Source organism: Anomalospiza imberbis, chromosome 19 (genome assembly GCF_031753505.1).
Source record: "Anomalospiza imberbis isolate Cuckoo-Finch-1a 21T00152 chromosome 19, ASM3175350v1, whole genome shotgun sequence".
In the NCBI taxonomy this organism is placed as follows: Eukaryota; Metazoa; Chordata; class Aves; order Passeriformes; family Viduidae; genus Anomalospiza; species Anomalospiza imberbis.
This window is the reverse complement of record NC_089699.1, coordinates 174,901-193,240: the sequence shown is the minus strand read 5'-3', so window position 1 is coordinate 193,240 and position 18,340 is coordinate 174,901. Positions and strand designations below refer to the sequence as shown.

General features: G+C 42.2%; 1 protein-coding gene across 3 annotated transcripts; it reads right to left on the bottom strand.

Annotated features, from left to right (window-relative positions):
- Positions 1 to 3,842: 3,842 nt before the first annotated feature.
- On the bottom strand, positions 3,843 to 18,188 carry DUS1L (dihydrouridine synthase 1 like). Of its 3 annotated transcripts, none has more exons than XM_068209804.1 (13): positions 17,831 to 18,188; positions 15,076 to 15,184; positions 14,140 to 14,190; positions 12,288 to 12,400; positions 11,408 to 11,490; positions 11,154 to 11,257; positions 10,058 to 10,202; positions 9,294 to 9,456; positions 8,905 to 9,017; positions 8,205 to 8,371; positions 7,605 to 7,642; positions 4,519 to 4,594; positions 3,843 to 4,193 (listed from the first exon to the last, which is right to left on the bottom strand). In XM_068209804.1, the coding sequence occupies exons 1-13, from the start codon at positions 18,065 to 18,067 to the stop codon at positions 4,042 to 4,044; spliced, it is 1,551 nt and encodes a 516-aa protein (XP_068065905.1). In that variant the 5' UTR covers positions 18,068 to 18,188; the 3' UTR covers positions 3,843 to 4,041. The 3 variants fall into 3 exon arrangements, with proteins under 3 accessions (XP_068065905.1, XP_068065908.1, XP_068065906.1); XM_068209807.1 differs by having other exon boundaries at positions 8,905 to 8,993; positions 9,360 to 9,456; XM_068209805.1 differs by having other exon boundaries at positions 12,288 to 12,340.
- Between the last annotated feature and the right edge of the window lie 152 nt (positions 18,189 to 18,340).

Below are 18,340 nucleotides of genomic sequence, written 5' to 3'. Positions count from 1 at the left end.
CCGAAGCCATTCTGCAGCTTTGGCAGGCATGGTAAGTTTTCGTCCCCCCAGACAAAAGTGCTTACAGCCTCTTTGGGAGTGACTGAGCATTTCTCTTTTATTACATTGGCATCATGAATGCTTTGTGCAGAATTAATCTCGTGTAACTCTCTCCTTTAGCCTTTAGTGAAAGAAGCTGCTGTTGCTTTTGGTTCTTGGAGATGGGAGTCAGAGCTGTCCAGGCACATTTCTTCTTGTCCATCACCTGCCTCCTTCCTAACTGCCTGCCAGTCTCAAACCCCACAAAATACAACACAGTATGGATATAATTCTAGGTAAATTGCATTCATAAGCAGTCTCCCCCAGTAAGAATTATTACCTTAAATTTCTATGTAATTTCCAAGTAATAAATGGGAAAATAGTGACCCACATAGAATGAATTTTCAGTGATTCCCTGTGACCACCAAGGTCATTCAGTGGATGAAGTTTTGTGGAATGTGTAGTGTAGCATGTTGGTATGTCTAAGATATGATCAGAGGGGCCCATTCATATGGATTTAATGAACTTGTGCAGCACCTTTTTGTTAAGGAAATGCCAGTGGTAGGCCATGACAGGTTCCCCATGCAGTGTAAATCCTGCTTTCTTTACATAACCTTGCTAGGAATAAAGGAAAAATAGTTGGAAAGAACCTTGTTCTTTTGGCAAAGGCAGTTTTAATTAGCACAATCACTTTAAGTGGTAATGTAGAAGCTGCCACTGTGAAATTTGTGTTAGAGTAGTTTGGGGTGATTGGTAATTATCTGCCCAGAACTTGTCCAACACAGTGGTCTGTGTTGCTAAATTTTGCAGGGGGAGGTCTGTTTACAGGTGATTATGGACCATGGCTGGTGCAGCATCATCTGTGTGCTGCTTTTGGCTGAAACGTGTCCGTGGGTGAGGGAGAAAATAACAGAGCTTGGTCTTTGCCCCAGGCCACGTGGGTGTGATCTGTACATCTCTCCTGCAACTCTGCAGCAATGGTCTCAGCATTGTTCCATCCTCTGGATAGCTCCAAAAACTGCCACTAAATAACGTATTATTTCTGATACGTGCAATGTAATATAAATTTTCAGGGGAAAAAAAAAGAGGAAACTTTAATCTGATGAAGATCCATTGTGTATTGGTAGAAAGTGCTTGTCAAGCGTTGATTCATTTTTCTTTTAAAGTCTCAGCTCAATTAATTTGACTATTTGAGATTCTTCCACCATCTGCTTTACTCTTTATGAAGCAGATAGCAGTGGGGCAGCAGCGTGCTGCACAGGACAATGCCCTGAGTATTTTTTATACCACCTGCTTGTGACAGCTGAGGCTGAGACAAGTCAGTGTTTCACTGCTCTGGTATTCCATCAGCTGTGAATTTGCAATAAGGTGACAAACACCAAACTGGTGTGGAACTGACTTCTGCTTCCTCTGATGCTGTTAGAGAATAGGGAAAGGATTACTGTCTGCTTTGCAAATGAGCTTTGTACTTAATGTTATTTTGGCTTCTGTGTTCTTAATGATCTCTGAACTCCATTCAACATTTCATAGGGTTGCTGTGTAGCTTTAGATTCTCTCATAGGATAACTTGATTTGGCTAAATTAGTTAGAAAGGGGAACAGAAACTGGCTAATAGGTATGTCAAGCTCTAAGAGAAAATGTACAAGATTCACTAATTAGAAGCTTGGTAAATTCATAATGTAATTTTTGTAATTCATGTAAATTGTAATTCATAATGTAATATTTCTTTGATGTCTCTTGACATCAAAGAAATAATTCAAGCTTAGGCCTTGGTAGAGTTACTAAACCCACAGACTGAAGGACAGCTGCATTAGCAAGAGATGGTCTAATTCAAACTAGAACTCAAGTGGCAGGACCTGAAAATCTGGCTTAGGTGGTAGATCAGGCTGGGTATTCTTTTTGTCCCTACAGGTACTACTGTTTCAGTTCTCTAAGCCTTCAGCTCTAGCTTTGACTCTTGTACTCCCTGTGCCTGTAGTTGATATAACTGTGAACCCTCTGCACTTAGAAGTTTGTACCCCGTAAATACATGCTGAAATCTTGGAGTTTCAGTCTCTGTTTTGATGCACTTTTTGTATGTAAATTTTTAAAAAAATATTTCTCATAATTCATTTAATAACCTGTTTCTCAAATAAAGGCAATTGGCTTTCTTTTTTGTCAGGTGAAATACCCCAGCTTTTTCTTGTGTGCCTCTGAAAATAATTTAGATGTGAGAATCCATTTTCCTGAAGACTGAGCATCATTTTCAGCATCATTCTACATTCTGTTTTTTCCCCCTACTCCATGAAAATTAAATAGTGTCTATCTCCTTAAGGGCCTGTGAAAGAGAAACAAAATAGGCCTTGACCTTGCTGAGCTGGCAAACTACAATTTTTTGATTAAACAGAATAATTAGTATATTGCCTAGCCTGAAAGTAATCCCTTGTTAGTGCAGGTGTGCTCAGTGTGAACAGTAAGTGGCTTGGCTTTGCTTATGTTGTAATTGGCCTCCAAGTTCACAAGCATTGGTTAGTGAGCCATGGCTCATCTGGACAGCTTTGCCTTGGTAACTGCAAGGCTGATGTCTTCTGGCACAGCTGCTGAAAGTTCAGGTTGAAACTTTTTTCCATTAGTGTTGTGATTTGTATCTGGATGCACAGAGGTGGGTCTATGTTGCAGTGCCAAACTGAGCAGTTTTTCAGCCCTGTGTCAGGAGTGTGGCAGCCTCCAGCCATGCCATGGACAGGAGTGGACAAGATAAGGTCTATCTGCATTTCTCCATTGTGCTTGTTAAGAAATGCCTTGGCATGGGGGAAAGGACAAATATACCTTAAATACTAATTCTTTATAGAAAGGTATCCAATTAGTACTCTCAAGTGTAAGGCCCCTCCTGAATTTAGGAGCCAAAAGCCACCTTGACTGTTCCTTTACACTGGTGATTCTGTGATGAGACTGTATTTGTGAGAGGGAGGGGTGATCTAAAATCTCTCTGTGGGGGTAAGAAGCTGAATCTCTCACAGCCCCAGTTCTCTTGTGCTAGAACTGGCTGTTTTGCCTCTACTTTGAGCAGGAGAATGACTGAGCTTGCTAATCTTTTTGGGAAACTGTAGATGGGGAGAGGTCAATTAAACAGTTTGGAATTCTAGGATAATGAATATTTAGTTTTTTTACTAGAGGAGGGGGAAACAGGCCAGGAAACTCAGAATACTTGACAGCTTTAGCACGTATGCCTGTGTGAGGGAAGAACTAGACTATTTCCACAAGGTGGAAGAGGTGGTTTCAAGTTCCCATCTTTAAAAAAGGCATGTGTAGGGCCTGCATCTGGTTTTGTCACATGTCTCTCAGAATTTATCATGTGTGAAGGACAAATGACCATATAATGAAGTATGAGACCTTGAGCAGGGAAATAGTAATGGACTCGGTTCCAACTTCCCACATATTTTTAGACAACCCTCTGTTAAAATAGAAATTTCATCCTCCCCCAACCTTTGGCTTATGGAAGACTTTAAAGTTTGATCCTACTGTAAGAAACTAATAATTGTTAATGTAGATATAGCAAGATCTTAGAGTTTTACATTCACATTTTCCAAGTACTGCTGCTTTCCTTTCTACATTAAAAATGTGGCCTACTAAAACACTAACAAATGTGACACATTTTCTGTTAGTGAGGAAGTCACTGACATTGCTATTTTTAGCATGCCAGAAGGCTGTTCTAATGCAATAAATTTAGTTGCCAGTATTAAAAACAGAACACGAAGAGTTAGTGAGCATACAGCAGGCAGAGTGTAATGGCAGCTTACAGAAATTGTCTCCACCCAAAAAAGCAGCATTTTCAGTCTTTCAAATACAGCATTAGCCATTTAATTGCATCTCTTTTATTTCAAATGCAGGATAATTCCCTGAGTAAGCAGTTTTTTTACTTAAATAAAACTTTTCCAGAACTCAATCATGTGGAAGAAGTTCACACAGCTGACAGTGAGCTGGAGATGACACATTCTTTGGCCCAGGGAAGTCTGGCAGGAGCTCTTGGACTGTTCCAAAGCTTCACCCTGTACTGTCACCAGCCTCCTTCAGCACTGCTGTCTCCCCCACCTCTGCATCTCCTCTCTGACTGATCTCTGGGGTTTGAATTCCTCTTTGACTGTGCTGCCATGAAAGGGATTTTTCATACTTGGTCTTAAAAAGTAATCCATGACCTGAAAAAGCAAAAGGGAGAAAAAGGCCCAAACCAACATCCTGAAATGAGATGACTACAGTGGTAAACAGAATACCTCATTCCTTATAAAGAATGGGTCTTCACAGACTGGAAACTGCATCCCGAGGCATTGGAAGCAGGAGCAGTGATAGGAAGAGCAGTCTTTTAAAATGGTATTACAAACTTCTGGATAGCATGTAGCATTTTAGGTAGTATGTAGATTTTAACACCCACTTACACCTCATAACCCTAAGATTAAGTAATGAATATACATGAGAGATGGATGAGATGTTTGCTTGATGCCTGGTAAGGCCAGATACACTTACCTGGACAATCTGCTACTTCCTTGAATGCCCTTTTCTTACAGCATCCTCGGCACATGTTAAACACACATTTCGTGCCCTGGGTTGGGATAGCAGTATAAAGAAGCTTTGTCAGTGAAAATAATATTATTACTGTTTACTATAATAAGTAAAAATACAGCTCTGCACTTTCAGATCTTCGGGGAAAAAACCGTGTACTCACCCTAATTAAGATGATGGAATTGATGTCATATTGGGTGCTGTTCACTGATTGCACATAAAGAACAAAAAAACCCCAACCAACCAAAAAAAAAAAAAAAATCCACATTCAACTTGTGCAACCCCCCACAGCCTGCTGGGTAGCCCGAGTTACCCACCACAAGCAGCCACATGCCATAAGCCCTCTGGAACAAGCATGAACACATTTGGTGCTGGTGAGCTGGCTCTAGTTCTCTGCAACATGAAACACAGTGCAGCTATGCCTACAATATGTTACCACCAGAATTACTTCCCTACTTGCATCTTAAAATACACCTGCATATTTACTAAAGTATAATGTATGTTCCTTAGGGGACAGCAGCAGCTGAGTCTTGGCTCACTGATGAGGTGGCAAAACGAGCCGGGGTCTCTGGGGTGCTTTGCTCACACACATTTTAGAAAAGAGAGTTGACATTGTTAGTTGATATTGATTTATTTATTGTTTACATGGTTCCCTTCACCCCAGTCAAAAAATTCTTCATGTTTAGGGAGGTTTTAGCTGAGTTCCTTCCCCTTTTTCTTCTCCACACCTCCACAGCCCCCACCCCATTTCATGACATAGCTCAGAAACACATAATATAGGGGAAAAAATAATTAGAAGCCTCGTCAAAAGATTTCAAGAGCTACCTGCAACATTACAGTGATGCAACAGCAAAACAAAAATAAGTCTAAGTCCTGGTGCAGACAGTCTTGGTTTATGCACCAAGCAATGTCATCTGGATTAGCTATGAAACAGGATGGCTTTGAAAGCAGGCCAGCCTAGTGCTCAATGCTTTCCCAGTAATGAACACATCAAAAAAAAATCCCATTTTTTTCAGTAGCTGCAGCTTCAAATTGAGCCCCAGCTGGCTGCAACTGCTTCGCTGCAGTAACAGTGTTACAACAGGGAGCAACATCACATGCTTGTGTTGCAGGCTCCCATGCCCCCTGAGGTGTAATGCTAATTTTTAAGCTAGAACACAAAATTACTTGCATCTTACACCCCACTTTACAGGTATATTAACAGCAATATATACACTCTGCTCACACAGCTCAGCAACACCACTCTCTCAAGCAAACAGCTATGTTCCCCAAGGGAAAAAATAAACAAGCAAAAGCAAAATGAATTCTTTGCAAATATCAAAATATTTGAAATTTCAATACGGAACCTGTAAAACCAGCTGCCTCATTTCGCATTGCTAATAGTGAAAGTCAATATTAATCTGCTGCAAAGGCAGGACTGAGGATGAGGAGGTGCTTAGGCTTGTTTTGATAAAGGCAGAGATCCAAACACAATACAAAACAGAGCTGCAGGTGCTGCCTGACACTTACTGCAAGCTGTACTGTGATGATATTTGAAGTATTTTTATTTTACACCAAGAACCACACCAGTTATTCAAATTTTCCCTTTGCAGAAAAACTCCACCCACCACTAACCCCAGTAAGAGGAGTTTGTTTTTCATTTCACAGTAAAATATGCATGTCATAGATGTCTAGAAGTCTGGAGATTTGTTTCCAAGATATCATGGGACATTCAATTAACTCACTCAACTGTTTTATCAATAAATACCCTCAGCAGCAGCAGGACTACACATTTTTGGAGAGGAAGGCAAATTCTCTCAAAGAACCTGTGTATGTTAAGGATTTTTGTGCAGCACCTTCAACCTCAGAGATTGGTTACAGTTAATGGTTAAAAAGCTTCTGCCCAAGTATGCACTTTCCTCCCCACACACACACTTATCAGCAGGACTTGGCATGCACCTGTGTGACTGGGCACTAGCACGGACATACCTCAGGATTTGGAATAACAGAACAGAATCATAGAATAGTTTGGGTTGGAAGGAGCCTTTAGAGGTCATCTACTACAAACCCCTGCAAAGAGCAGGGACATTTTTGACTAGATCAGGTTGCTCAGAGCCCTGTTCAACCTGACCTTGAATGTTTCCAGGAATGGGGCATCCACAACCTCTCTGGGAAACCTGGACCACTGCCTCACCATAAAAAATTACTTCTAATCTAAGGCACATCTACTTTGAATCTACTCTCTTTAAACCCATCACCCCTTGTCCTACTCCAACAAGCCCTGCTAAAAAATCCATTGCTGTCTTTTTTTAAGTCCCCTTTAGGCACTGGAAGGGGCAGTGAGGCTCCCCAGAGCCTTCTCTTCTCCAGGCTGAAAAGCCTGTCTCTCAGCCTCTCTCCATGACAGAGGGACTCCATCCCCAGTCATCTTTGTAGCCTCCTCTGGGCCTGCCCTAACAGCTCCATGTGTCTCCTGCACCAAAGGCCTCAGAGCTGGATGCAGAACACCAGATGAGGGTTTCACAAGAGCAGAGTAAAGGTACAGAACCCCCCTACTCTGTGACCTGCTGTCCATGCTGCTTTTGATGCAGCCTAGAACACGGGGGCTTTCTGGGCTGTGAGTGGCCATGTGTGAGTCATGACCAGCCTCTCATCCACCAGCACCCCAAAGTCCTGGGTAGGGCTGCTCTCAATCTGTTCATCCTCCCAGCCTGGATTTGATACCACGGTTGCCCTGACCCAAGTGCAGAATCTCGCACTTGGCTTGTTAAACCTCAGAAGTTCCCACAGGCAACTGCTTGAGCTTGTCCAGGTCCCTCTGGATGGCCCTGTCCCTCAAGTGTGTCATCACTCCACTCAGCTTGGTGTCATCTGCAAATGTGTTGAGGACATTCTTGATCCCACTGTCTTCATCACTGGTGGAGACATTGACCAGTGCTGGTCCCAGTACAGACCCCTGAGGGACACCACGTGTCACCTGTCTCCATCCAGACATCGTGCAATCAGTCCCTGCATGGACATTTAATTTCCATTTAACTGAAATGCTTTTATGGATGCTTGTACTGACTTACCTTAGGGTTTCCACATTGATCACATTTTGCATACTTGGCTGAGAGAGAGAGAGAGAGAGAGAGAGAGCCGATTTCACCAATGGCATTTTTATGTGGAAGAAGTAAGTTTAAAAAAAAAAACAGAACCAGACAAGGCTTGGTGCTTTTCTAGCCAGAGACTCTTTTTGAAATAAAAATACAGTACCTCAAAAAACAATGCAAAGGTAAAAGTACTTTGAATTTTTAAGTGCCTCTATGCTACAATCCAAACACTGAAAATTTTAATCCTCAAGTCAAGCATAAAACAGGAAGACATCAGCTTGAAATTCATATAAAATTTCAATGTCAAATGTTAGTGACTGCTACAATGTAGTTTGTAAACCATTTTGATCTTAAAAAGATGCTTAGAATTAGTGACCTACTACTTTGATCCTTGTTTCCTTTACTAGTGAACCTTATTTCAATCATGTTGCCTGCTATTGGAATTTCAATAGCAACAATTCCTCTTCTTTTCAAAGAAGTTTCTACAAGTACACAAGCCAGGAAAATTCTTAGCGGCAAGTTATGTCAAAGGTAGTATCAGCATATCTCCATACATTTATGCCAGTAAATGGAACTTACGTTTTAAAGATGGATCAAAGCTTTTATTTGGATTTCTTAACTTTTTTTTTTGTTTATTCTTTGACAGAAGCTCAGAATTTCCATCTTCCTCTTCTTCCAGAGCACGTTTTCCCCGCACACCTTTTTCTGTTCCACTATCTCCATTCTCCCTGCATCTCTCCTTTGGCCTGAAACAGTGAATTTCATTATAAGTAGCCTGGAGGGAAGACATAGCTGTTCCCTGACCATTATTTTGGTTTACAGAAATCTGGGTAAACCATAAACCTTTCTATCACAGCTACAATGAAGTGTCATTGCCCTTAGAAGTGGGATAGAAAAACCTAGCTTTTTTGGTTAGCACTGGCAGTTAATAACAGAGACAGTATCAGACATATCAGTTGGAAAGCCAATTAAAGTTGGTCAGCTAAATTAGGCACATCAGGTTCTTGTTCTCAGCTGCAGTGGGATTCCTAATTTTTAATCTCCAGAGAGAGAGAAATTTGAGGAGGATCCAAAGGAGAAGATGCAAACAGCAAGCAACATCCCTATGAACAAAGCAATAACTAGGAAACAACTAAACTAGAATAAAAATAATCCAAAGTCTTCTTCAGTATATTTTTTTTAGTGAATGTAAGCTCCAGAACAGAATCAGTGGCTGATACTGATGGTATGGGTGGGAAAAGCCTATGAGTACCTGTAAGTATGAAAATAAGTAACTCACCCTGGCCTAATGTATGGCTGACAGATCCAGTGGAAAAAAGGCAACCCTTCTTTTGGCTTTTCTCCTTCTTTCTGATTAGCTATTTCTTCCTGCAGCAGAGAGTTACAATCAGTCTTCGCGGAGTTGTCAGAAAATACACTAAATAACACTCCAAACTCCAGGAAATCACAAACTGAAATTTAAGCTAACAATTACTGACAATTACATATAGGCAAAAAAACTATCTACTATGACAGATGAAATGAAGCACATTTGTAACTCCTAAATCAACTTTATCCTGGGTGAAGTTGTCCAGGCTTAAGGGGATGCTACTGTAGCAAGCTACGAATATCAAGGTTAATAAGCCACAAAGTCTCAGAGAAATGACTAATGGATGTCAACTCTATGACATACTTGGTACATTCCCACCAAGTGCAGGCAGTGCTGTTCTGGGAGATTAGGGCCCATCTTGGTACCTGGCATCGCAGTTTCAGCTCCCTGTTGACATCTACAATGCCCTCTAGAGTCTTCACTTTTGCTAATTCTTCACGCAGCTGCTGGTAAACTTGAAGCCTGAGGCAAAGCCCAAACATCAGTTATATTTAGACTGCAATCAACTAAAAATAACTGTATAAAAGCATTTTATACACTTTTCCTGATTCATTTGCCTTTGGGAGAAGCTTATATTCCTCTTTATAAGTCCAGAGAAAAGCACACATGTCTCTTCCAGATAAATACTCGGCAGACAACCAAGGTACTTTGACATAAGATAACATGAGTGTACAATGCATCAGCTGCTTCTCAGTAACTGCCCATAGCTATGCTCTTACTCCACAATAAATGTAACAGCACTTTGCCTCACAATGAACAAGGATATAGTTAACTTGTGTTTGCCATGAAGTGTGTGCACATGGGCAATTACTACATTGCAACTGGTGTGCTGTGAGATCACACCCTGGCTGATCTTGTGGCAACTTGTTCATTCCCCATGCCCTGTTTCCCAGATATGAAATAAAGGGTAAAGACCTCAGCCCACACCCTCTCCAGCCAGGTCCAGGACAGAAAACTTTGCAGCATACTCATTCTGGCCAAACAAATCATTGCCAGAAAGCCCAGACACTTTCTAAGCAGGATGAGCCCTGAAAACATTAAAGCGTTCTAAGGAGATACTCACGTGTGATGCCAGAGCTTGAAGAGATGAGCCCTAACATAAGACAATGGACATGGGTACTTCCGCACTATCTCCAGATACTCCTCAGCCATCTCCCACACCAATGGGTTCCGGCCCTCAAACAAAGCTGGATTATGAAGATTACCTTCTAGGGAACGAAAAGAAATGCTCAAGCTTCCATTTCAGAATTGAAACAAAGGCCAATATCTCTGCTCTGGAGTTTGATCATCTCTTTTGTGATTCTACAGCCACAGACACATCACCCACATACTCTCAAAAAGTACACAGGATCTGTAATACTCTAGCCTGACCTTGGGATACTGTATTTCGCTATGCAATTCCTAATTGTGCTGAGCAGCTCATATCTAATTAAAGTGCTGTTTCTAGAAAGGCATCTAACCTTGACAGGAAGACAGTAAACCAATTAATAAATAGAGAAATCACTGCTTTTGTTGCCCAACGGTTAAATACTGAAATGACAGGTGTCTTACCTTATGTCTGTATTGATATTTCTCTGGCCCAAGTTCACAGACATAGCTTCTCACTGTGCTTTTCTCCACTGGCTTCACAAGCCTTTTGTTAACGAGTATTTTCTAAAACCAAGATTCTACAACCCTTCTTTAATTGTGTGAGTGATTAGAAGCTTTTCTGATGCCTATTCTAGCTCTTCCTGTAGGAAGTTATGTCAATTCTTTCTTGTCCCAACCCAACACGAATCACCTGCAGGAATATTAACCCACAGATGCACTTAGTTCATTGAGAACCATTCAAAAACTGTTCCACTTATTAACAGATGTCACAAAAATATTCCAGGACAACAGGAGCCCCATATGCCTCCCATATGTCAAGTAATTACATTTGAGCTCAATGAGTCAATGGTATTGCAAGTCTGACATAACGATTCTTTACAAAGCTTAAGGGATCCCTATTCCTGGTATGAGATGGCCAGTATAAAATGAGGGAGAATGGCTACTCAGCTGTCAAGCAAAGCTGTTCACCAAATCAATCTGACATAAGTTTTTAATAAATGTATATGGAGCTGCTAGGGGAATAAGAAACAACTCATATTCTCATCAGAGTAGAAGTTCATTTTCTTTACCTGCACTCATGACACCATGTACTCCTGTCTTACGGATGCATTCTTCCACATCGCTGAGACACTGGATGTTTCCATTTGCAAATACAGGAATGTTTACAGCTTTTCTATACCAATGAATAAAACTGAGAATTAGAGTCAACCCAGAAATTCTCCTCCTGTCACATAAATTTGTTTGCTCTTCAATGCCACTGTACACTCTGTTTAAAATCCAGTGTGCTAGCAGGAATCCACTAAGACTGGTACTGCTTACTAACCTTACAGCTTGAATGTGCTCCCAAGATGCCACGCCAGCAAGTGGTCCTTTCTGTTCTTTAGTACGGCCGTGCACAGTCAGCAGCTGGAACACAACATTACATTTACTTTCCACGTGTATGAACCACTGGAATAAATCCACTGAAAAAATATTTCCTTTCACTCCCTACACTTCAGGGATGCCACTGAGTTCCTGCTGCTATTTCAACAGTGCAGGGAGTTTAGCAACACAGAAAGATATCAGCAGCTCACCTACTGTGGCATGATTTTAGGCTCCTTTCATCTTGCTATTCCATGGCATGAAAAAGATTCTATCGTGGGAGAACCTACAGGTTTCCTTTCCTTTTCCTACTGGATTCCATTTGTGATTCACTTTGAAATTTGTGATATATTGATCTAGCTTTCTCCTCAGCAGAAGGCCCAAATACTGTCAGTACCGTCTCTAACTACAGATCATCTCTTCCAATTTAAATGGAGTTAGAGATGCTGCCTATTTCTAGATGCTGCCTATTTAATTGGAGTTAGAAGGCTGCCTATTTCTTCTAGTGATACCTTTTGATACCCTTTTTCTTCTACAGTACTGTGGATTTCATGCATTTACGCTTGCCTCCTGCAGCACTATGTGAAGACTGAGATGCTCAACCACAGTGGAGGATGCTGCACAGTGCAGTGATTACAAGAGACTGAAATCATTATGTCTTTCATACCACACTACTGACCTGCAGCCTGGGGCTGCAAACACACAGGATCTGTCTGCATCCTGTTTGCTCTGTCTGCAAAATAATGCAGCCTATTCAAGAACTGGTCAAGAACTGGTCATCAGATACTTTACACAAAGATACGTGTCCGGTGCAGGAGCAGAGGGAGCAGCTGCCTTCTTACCTGGCAGCCAGCTTTCTCCAGCATCTGTGCATACTTCACTGTCTTGTCAATGTCTGGGAAAACGCGGATTTTGCATGTGATGGGAACAGAGAGCTTCTCGTTAGCCAGTAAAACTGAGAAAGATTGAAAAGACAGGTAAGTGGGCTGCACAATGCTATGAAAAGTGTCTACTCTCCTCAAGATCTGATACTGGGTGTGGTATGGAAAAAGCCTAAGAAGTTACTGCTATGCAGTTCTCACAGCTTAAAAAATCAGCAGTGTCCTCTGCAATCTTTACTGCATAGTTTAATCTTGTAACAGTAACACACGCATGAAACACAAAATCTGCATCCTAACAAGATGGCATGAAATAGTCACCCATTTAACAGCCCTAACGCTTCCACTGCATTAAGTCTTCACTTTCAAAGACCACCCCCTCACAACTTAATTATTGATACAAGTTTATTATCTTCACAGGCTATTGTACTCCTCCAACATTAACACTTGCTTGTCTACCTTTCCCACAAAAAGGTGCTTCACTTCTTTGCAAATTATCACCAAAAAAATCATTTTAAGTAGAGTCTTATCCATGGCAAGCAGAGGCTTATCAAGTGAGGTAGGCTGTGGATGCAATCAAGTAGTAAATGTAGCTTATAGAGTCAGGGTGAAATCTAGGACATTGTAAACTCCCAGTCCTTACACAGTACATGGAATCACAAAAATACCAAAAAGAGAGCTAACAAAGAGAGACAACAGGAAAACACTGAGTAATGTCGTGTCTGAAATTCTCTTATCTTCCAGAGCTTGGATATACAATGTAGGAAGTCACCTGCTGTCTTCTAATCCAAATCCTATGAGCTCTAATGATAGGTACTTCCCATCACCCTTTCAAAGGAGCAAGCAAGGTGTATACAGGTGCAAGCAGAAAAGAGTGCTCCACCATTTTAAAGACAGATGGGAAAAAAGGAGGAAGAGGACAGCCTAAGACACCTCTCTTACTTGATAGCCTGGGTTCACCCAACTAGATGACCTTCACACTTTGAGGCTATTTTGATTTGCATATTTCTCAACAGCCACATTACATGCTGGGCAAGGATGCACTGTCTAATCTTCCAGGTTCTCTGCAGTGTCTTTGTACCAAACATCATTCAAGATTCCCCAGACCACCGGGAATGCAAACAGAAACAGGACTCTCTAACTTCATGGTTCCAACACTTGCTTTGAAGTTGGATGAAGGCACATTCTCAGTTCTACAAAGTGACCAAGACCTTGCTTTTTATATCAGTTACAAATTAATTTCTTAAAAAAAAATATGATACTGTTCACAACAGCTACTGATAGCCTGAAAATAGCCTACAAAAATTAGGAGAAGAAAGGCATAATTTGCTATACTCTGGACAGAAAGAGTACATGGAGTTGATCAGAAAAGGGCAACTGTGGCTTCAAGCAGAAACACGACCCTTGGCACCTGAGAACTTCAATGTGAAAAAGTAAGGCACTGGGACTTCTACTGTTTCTAGAGCTGGAGAGCCACTAAGCTGTCATATGAGACTGGAACTTAATTGACTCAGTTTCACCTGAAGTCTGTTTCAGGTACAAAAGTCTTTTAGCAGATCTAGTGTGAGTTTGCAGTGGGATACCATCAAGCATCTTGAGGGTGCCACTGGAATACAATATGAAAAAAAAAAGAAAAAAAAAGAAACAAAACCAAAAACAAACAAACAAAAAAAAAAACCCCACCACAACTGCCCCTTCAAAACCCAAACAAACCAAACAACTCTGCCCAAAGAAATATGATGCACCTCCTTTCCCCCAAAATCCCTAGACCTCCTCTCAATAATTAGTTCATCCTATTCCCTCTCTAAATACTTACTCATTCTCTGAAGAAGATCCCACTCCTCTTGCAGAAATGCTCCATAGTGACCTATGATAAAAGAGCATATGACAGACTTGTGCATAAGATCCTGAAGCACAGTTTTCATAAACTCTCACAAAGATCCAGACACTCATATGGCTCACTGGCAGAAACAGAGTTACTCTGTCCTGCCCCAGCTGGAAGAGTGGGATCATTCTGTTCTCCCTGCCTAAATTTACATGATAAACAAGGAATACCCACACCTGACTTTCACTGGCACTCCCCAAGCCTGATGTGTTGACACTTGCAGCTCAAAGTCCAGCTTCTAAGGGTTTAATATCAGATGTTGAATAAATCCTATTAGGATAACAGATGATGAGACTGAAAGATCTATTTGTACCACTAATAATTTCCTATTAATCTTTTAAAGGTATTTTAGAAGAAGGATGGGCAGTTACTGAACAAATATTTTCTCAACACCTTAACTGATACAAAATTTTCAAACACTGGCTCTGGTTTTCAAACATGCAGTATCTAAGGGATTCAGCAAGTGTCATTCTCTTCTACACTACTGTGAAAAAAACTCTGCAAGTATCAGGGAAATAGGAGATCCTAAGGGTCTGAATGATCTAATTTTAAGTGCAGTTTTTCAAAAATAGACTGAGCAAAAATCATAAAGAAAATCAAGCTCTTACTAAAAATACTGTTTCTGAAGGATATTTGAGACACAGGAGCTGTCACTTAAGAGAAATTAGAATTAATTATATCTAATTTTTGCTTTAGGTACTATGAAAAGCATTACCTGCTACATTGGGTGTAACTAAGTCTGACTTCAGCATTACTGCAGCCTCCCCAAGGCTTGATTTGGCCCTCTTGGTATTTTACTGCCAACATTCACATTTGAAACACCATTTGCCATTTCTCTGCTTATCCAGGACTCAGATTTGCACATACCTCTCTTCGCAATCATTTGGGGGCAACCCAAATTTAGGTCTATGGCATCACAGTAATCCTGAGCCAACAGTGCTGCTTGGACAAACACTTCAGGATCATTGGCACAGAACTGTGAAAACCAAACAGAAGTGGAATAATCAGGCAATAGCTTTCTTCAAGTACTGACAAAATGTTATGATATAGTTATGAAGCAACTACCTGCTAGAGAAAACAGGCAAATATGCACAGTTAATAATACCAAACACTATTTCTCAAAATTATCAAGGGAAGCCATATGATGTAATCTTTTTGGATCTCAGTAAAGCATTTGATACTGTTTCTCATAGGATGGTTCTGGACAAAATGTCCAGCCCACAGCTGAATAAACACATTGTGTGATGGGCAAACAACTGGCTCATGAGTCAGGTGCAAAGAGTTATAGTGACTGGGATGACCTTAGGCTGGAGACCGGCCATGACAGGGCTCCATCTTAGACAGAGCTAGAGCTCTTCAACAGCTCCATAAATTACTTGTAACCATGCTGACATTTGTAACCTTGCTGAGGATACTAAATTGGGAGGAGCTGTCCACACCCTGGGAGGTACAGGGGCCCTGGAAAAAGACCATCAGAGAGCTAGGCAATCACAGACTATATGAATTTTAATAGACAAGCAGCCTATTCTGAACCTGGGACAGGGTGATTCTGCATGTATGGACAGACAGGGGAACAAAAGGCTGGAGAACAGTGCTGCAGAAAGAGACCTGGGGGTCCTGGTTGATGGCAAGTTGAACATGAGTCAGCAGTGCCCTGGTAGCCTCTAAAATGAATTGCCATGGAATGTGAAACAGACACATGGGCTATAGTCAAATGCTCAGTTTTAACTGAATGTAATTAATATTACATTTAAAACACAGTGCAAAAAACAAATTAATAAAATAGGTTAATTTGAAGCTTCTTTGTTGAAGAGGACAAACTATTCTTCTCATTTATGGTTTTAAACAGATTTTCTAAACCTCATTTTTCACAAAAACCATTTCTGTCATGTCTTTAATAAACTTGAAACAAAATTTAAACACTTCTGAGCAGAAGATGTTACTTAAACCCTATAGCACTACATAAAATTATGACTGACACCAACTAAAATAAAAAAATAATTTGCTTTCTCTGAGACAACTGAAATTACAGAAAGCCTCCAATCATGTCATATAATGAGAATGTTAGCACAGTAAACAAAGTCTTCAGAGCAGGATGAGCTCAGATGTACCTCTGTCTAATCTAATTTTAAGACTCTGTGACCAAATCCTTAAGGACTCCTGCACAAGATTAATCCAGAGATTAGTTAGTTCCATACTTTATATCCAGTAGTGGCCAGTGGGAAGAAGCAAGCTCACAGCAACTGATCCTGTTCAGGTAGTGTAACCAGGACACACAGCTTACTGAGCTGAAGATCTGTGACTTACAGCTTTCTAAGATTACTTGATTTTCCACCACTTTTATTTTTCTGTGTCAAAAGAAACTACCTCCCACAGAAGAAGAATATACAAGATGCTGAGATTAGCTCATTTGGTTAGAGCATGGTATAGCTAGTAACACTACGGCTGTGAGTTCTGTCCCTGTATAGACAATTCCCTTAAGAGTTGGACTCAATGTACTTGTGGGTTGTGGACTTGTGGGTCCCTTCCAACCCAGAATATTCCATGATTCTGTGAAAGCTGTACTGAGACAGATCAAAGGTCAATACCAAAATGTCTAGGGAACAGCAGAAGCTGAAAAAATGTCTTTATGGACTTCGGAAACAGAAGGTGTGTTTGTTGCACCTGAAGACCCTCAAGTGTTTTCCTTCATTTGCTTTCTAAACTCATGTAATATTTCAGAATCCAGTACATCCCACAGCAATGAATTTCACAGTTTATAACTACCACTAACACTTACTTTTTTCCCATTCATCATCTTCAAGCCAGTAATACTTCCACAGGCTTCTCTTAACTCTCTCCTCAGTCAAGGGAGACACTTCTTTTCCAGGGTAAAATGTCCTCATCCATTTAACTGCTCCATGTGTGGAAATCAGTCATTCCTCTGCTCATGACAATGGTCTTTTGCCTGCATTATTCTCCAGCTCCACAAGCCACTTTCCCTCTTTGGCATAGAGTGAAATACCTTAATACCGCACAGTAGTCCAGAAGCAGAAGCAACACATGCTTTAAAGTCTGTCCTCTCTTCCTTGCATTCTTTCTCTATAGCTAAACACTGAGCTCAGGGTTTCAGATTACTAGTCAAAAAGCTGTGATCCTCCTTGAGTGGTACCAGATCTGGGACACACCCTGACTCTACAAGACCGACTGTAATCTATTTCGAAAGATGAGGTGCAGGGGACTGAAACCCTCTGAGAAGTCCAGTGCTCCCGGCCCCTTGGTTAAGACAGGAAACCCTCTGCTAAACATGGGATAAACAGAAAAACACACATCTTCATGAGCTAAGTACTGTCAGCGGTATTTAGATGAAGAAAATGAGATTTCTGTCATTCTACATAATCATGTTAAAATGTGGATGAGACTGACTACCTTCAACTCGTGCACATTTGGGAAACGCCTGGATTTGTTAGCACGAGCGGGGCGGATGGCGCGCGTGGGTTTGGCAGCGCTGACTTGCGTCCTCAACGTTACCCAAGAGTGGCACCGCAAGGTGAGCCCAGGGAAGCTCCTCCCGGCAGCCGCCGCCGCCGTCGCTCCCGGTGCTGGGGATGACGGGGCGAGCGGGGACGGGGGCCGCGCTCACCTGCACGATGAGCGGCCGGTCCTCGGGACAGGCCTCGCCGTAGAGGTTCTCGCGGCGGTAGTTGGCGTCCCTGAGGAAGACCTGGGCGTGCAGCATCGGTGTGTAGCAGAGCTGGGCACCGTGGCGGCGGCTCAGCAGCCTCCAGGCCAGCTCGCTCTGGTCCACCATGGGCGCCACCACGTAGTGGGCGCTCCGCAGCGTCTCCCTCCAGAAGGCTTCCCCGCGCAGCTTCGGCATCTCCCGCTTGCTCGCCCGTGCAGCGCTGCGGCTGCTGGCGCCCCGCGCCGCCGCGGGGCTCGCGGCCTGACGCCCGCAGGCTGCCGCGACCGCTGCGCCCGGGCCGGGCACCGGCGCAGCCGGACGGTGCCACCTCCATCTCGCTCCGGCCGGCTCAGCGGTGCAGCCGCGCGCCGTCCCCTCCAGAAACCGCGGCGCTGCCAGCAGGGGCCGCGCGCGGGAGAGGCGCAGCGGCCGCGGGGTCCCGCGCTGCCCGGGGCGGCCGAAGAGCGG

Bases quoted from the DNA above. Each gene is read 5' to 3' on its own strand.
- DUS1L (XM_068209804.1), bottom strand. From the start codon at position 18,067: ATGCCGAAGCTGCGCGGGGAAGCCTTCTGGAGGGAGACGCTGCGGAGC. The intron at 9,457-10,057 runs GTGAGTATCTCC...GCTTTGCCTCAG, and splicing joins TTCAAGCTCTGGCATCACAC to GCTTCAAGTTTACCAGCAGC. The intron at 7,643-8,204 runs GTAAGTTCCATT...TCTCTCTCTCAG, and splicing joins CTTTGATCCATCTTTAAAAC to CCAAGTATGCAAAATGTGAT.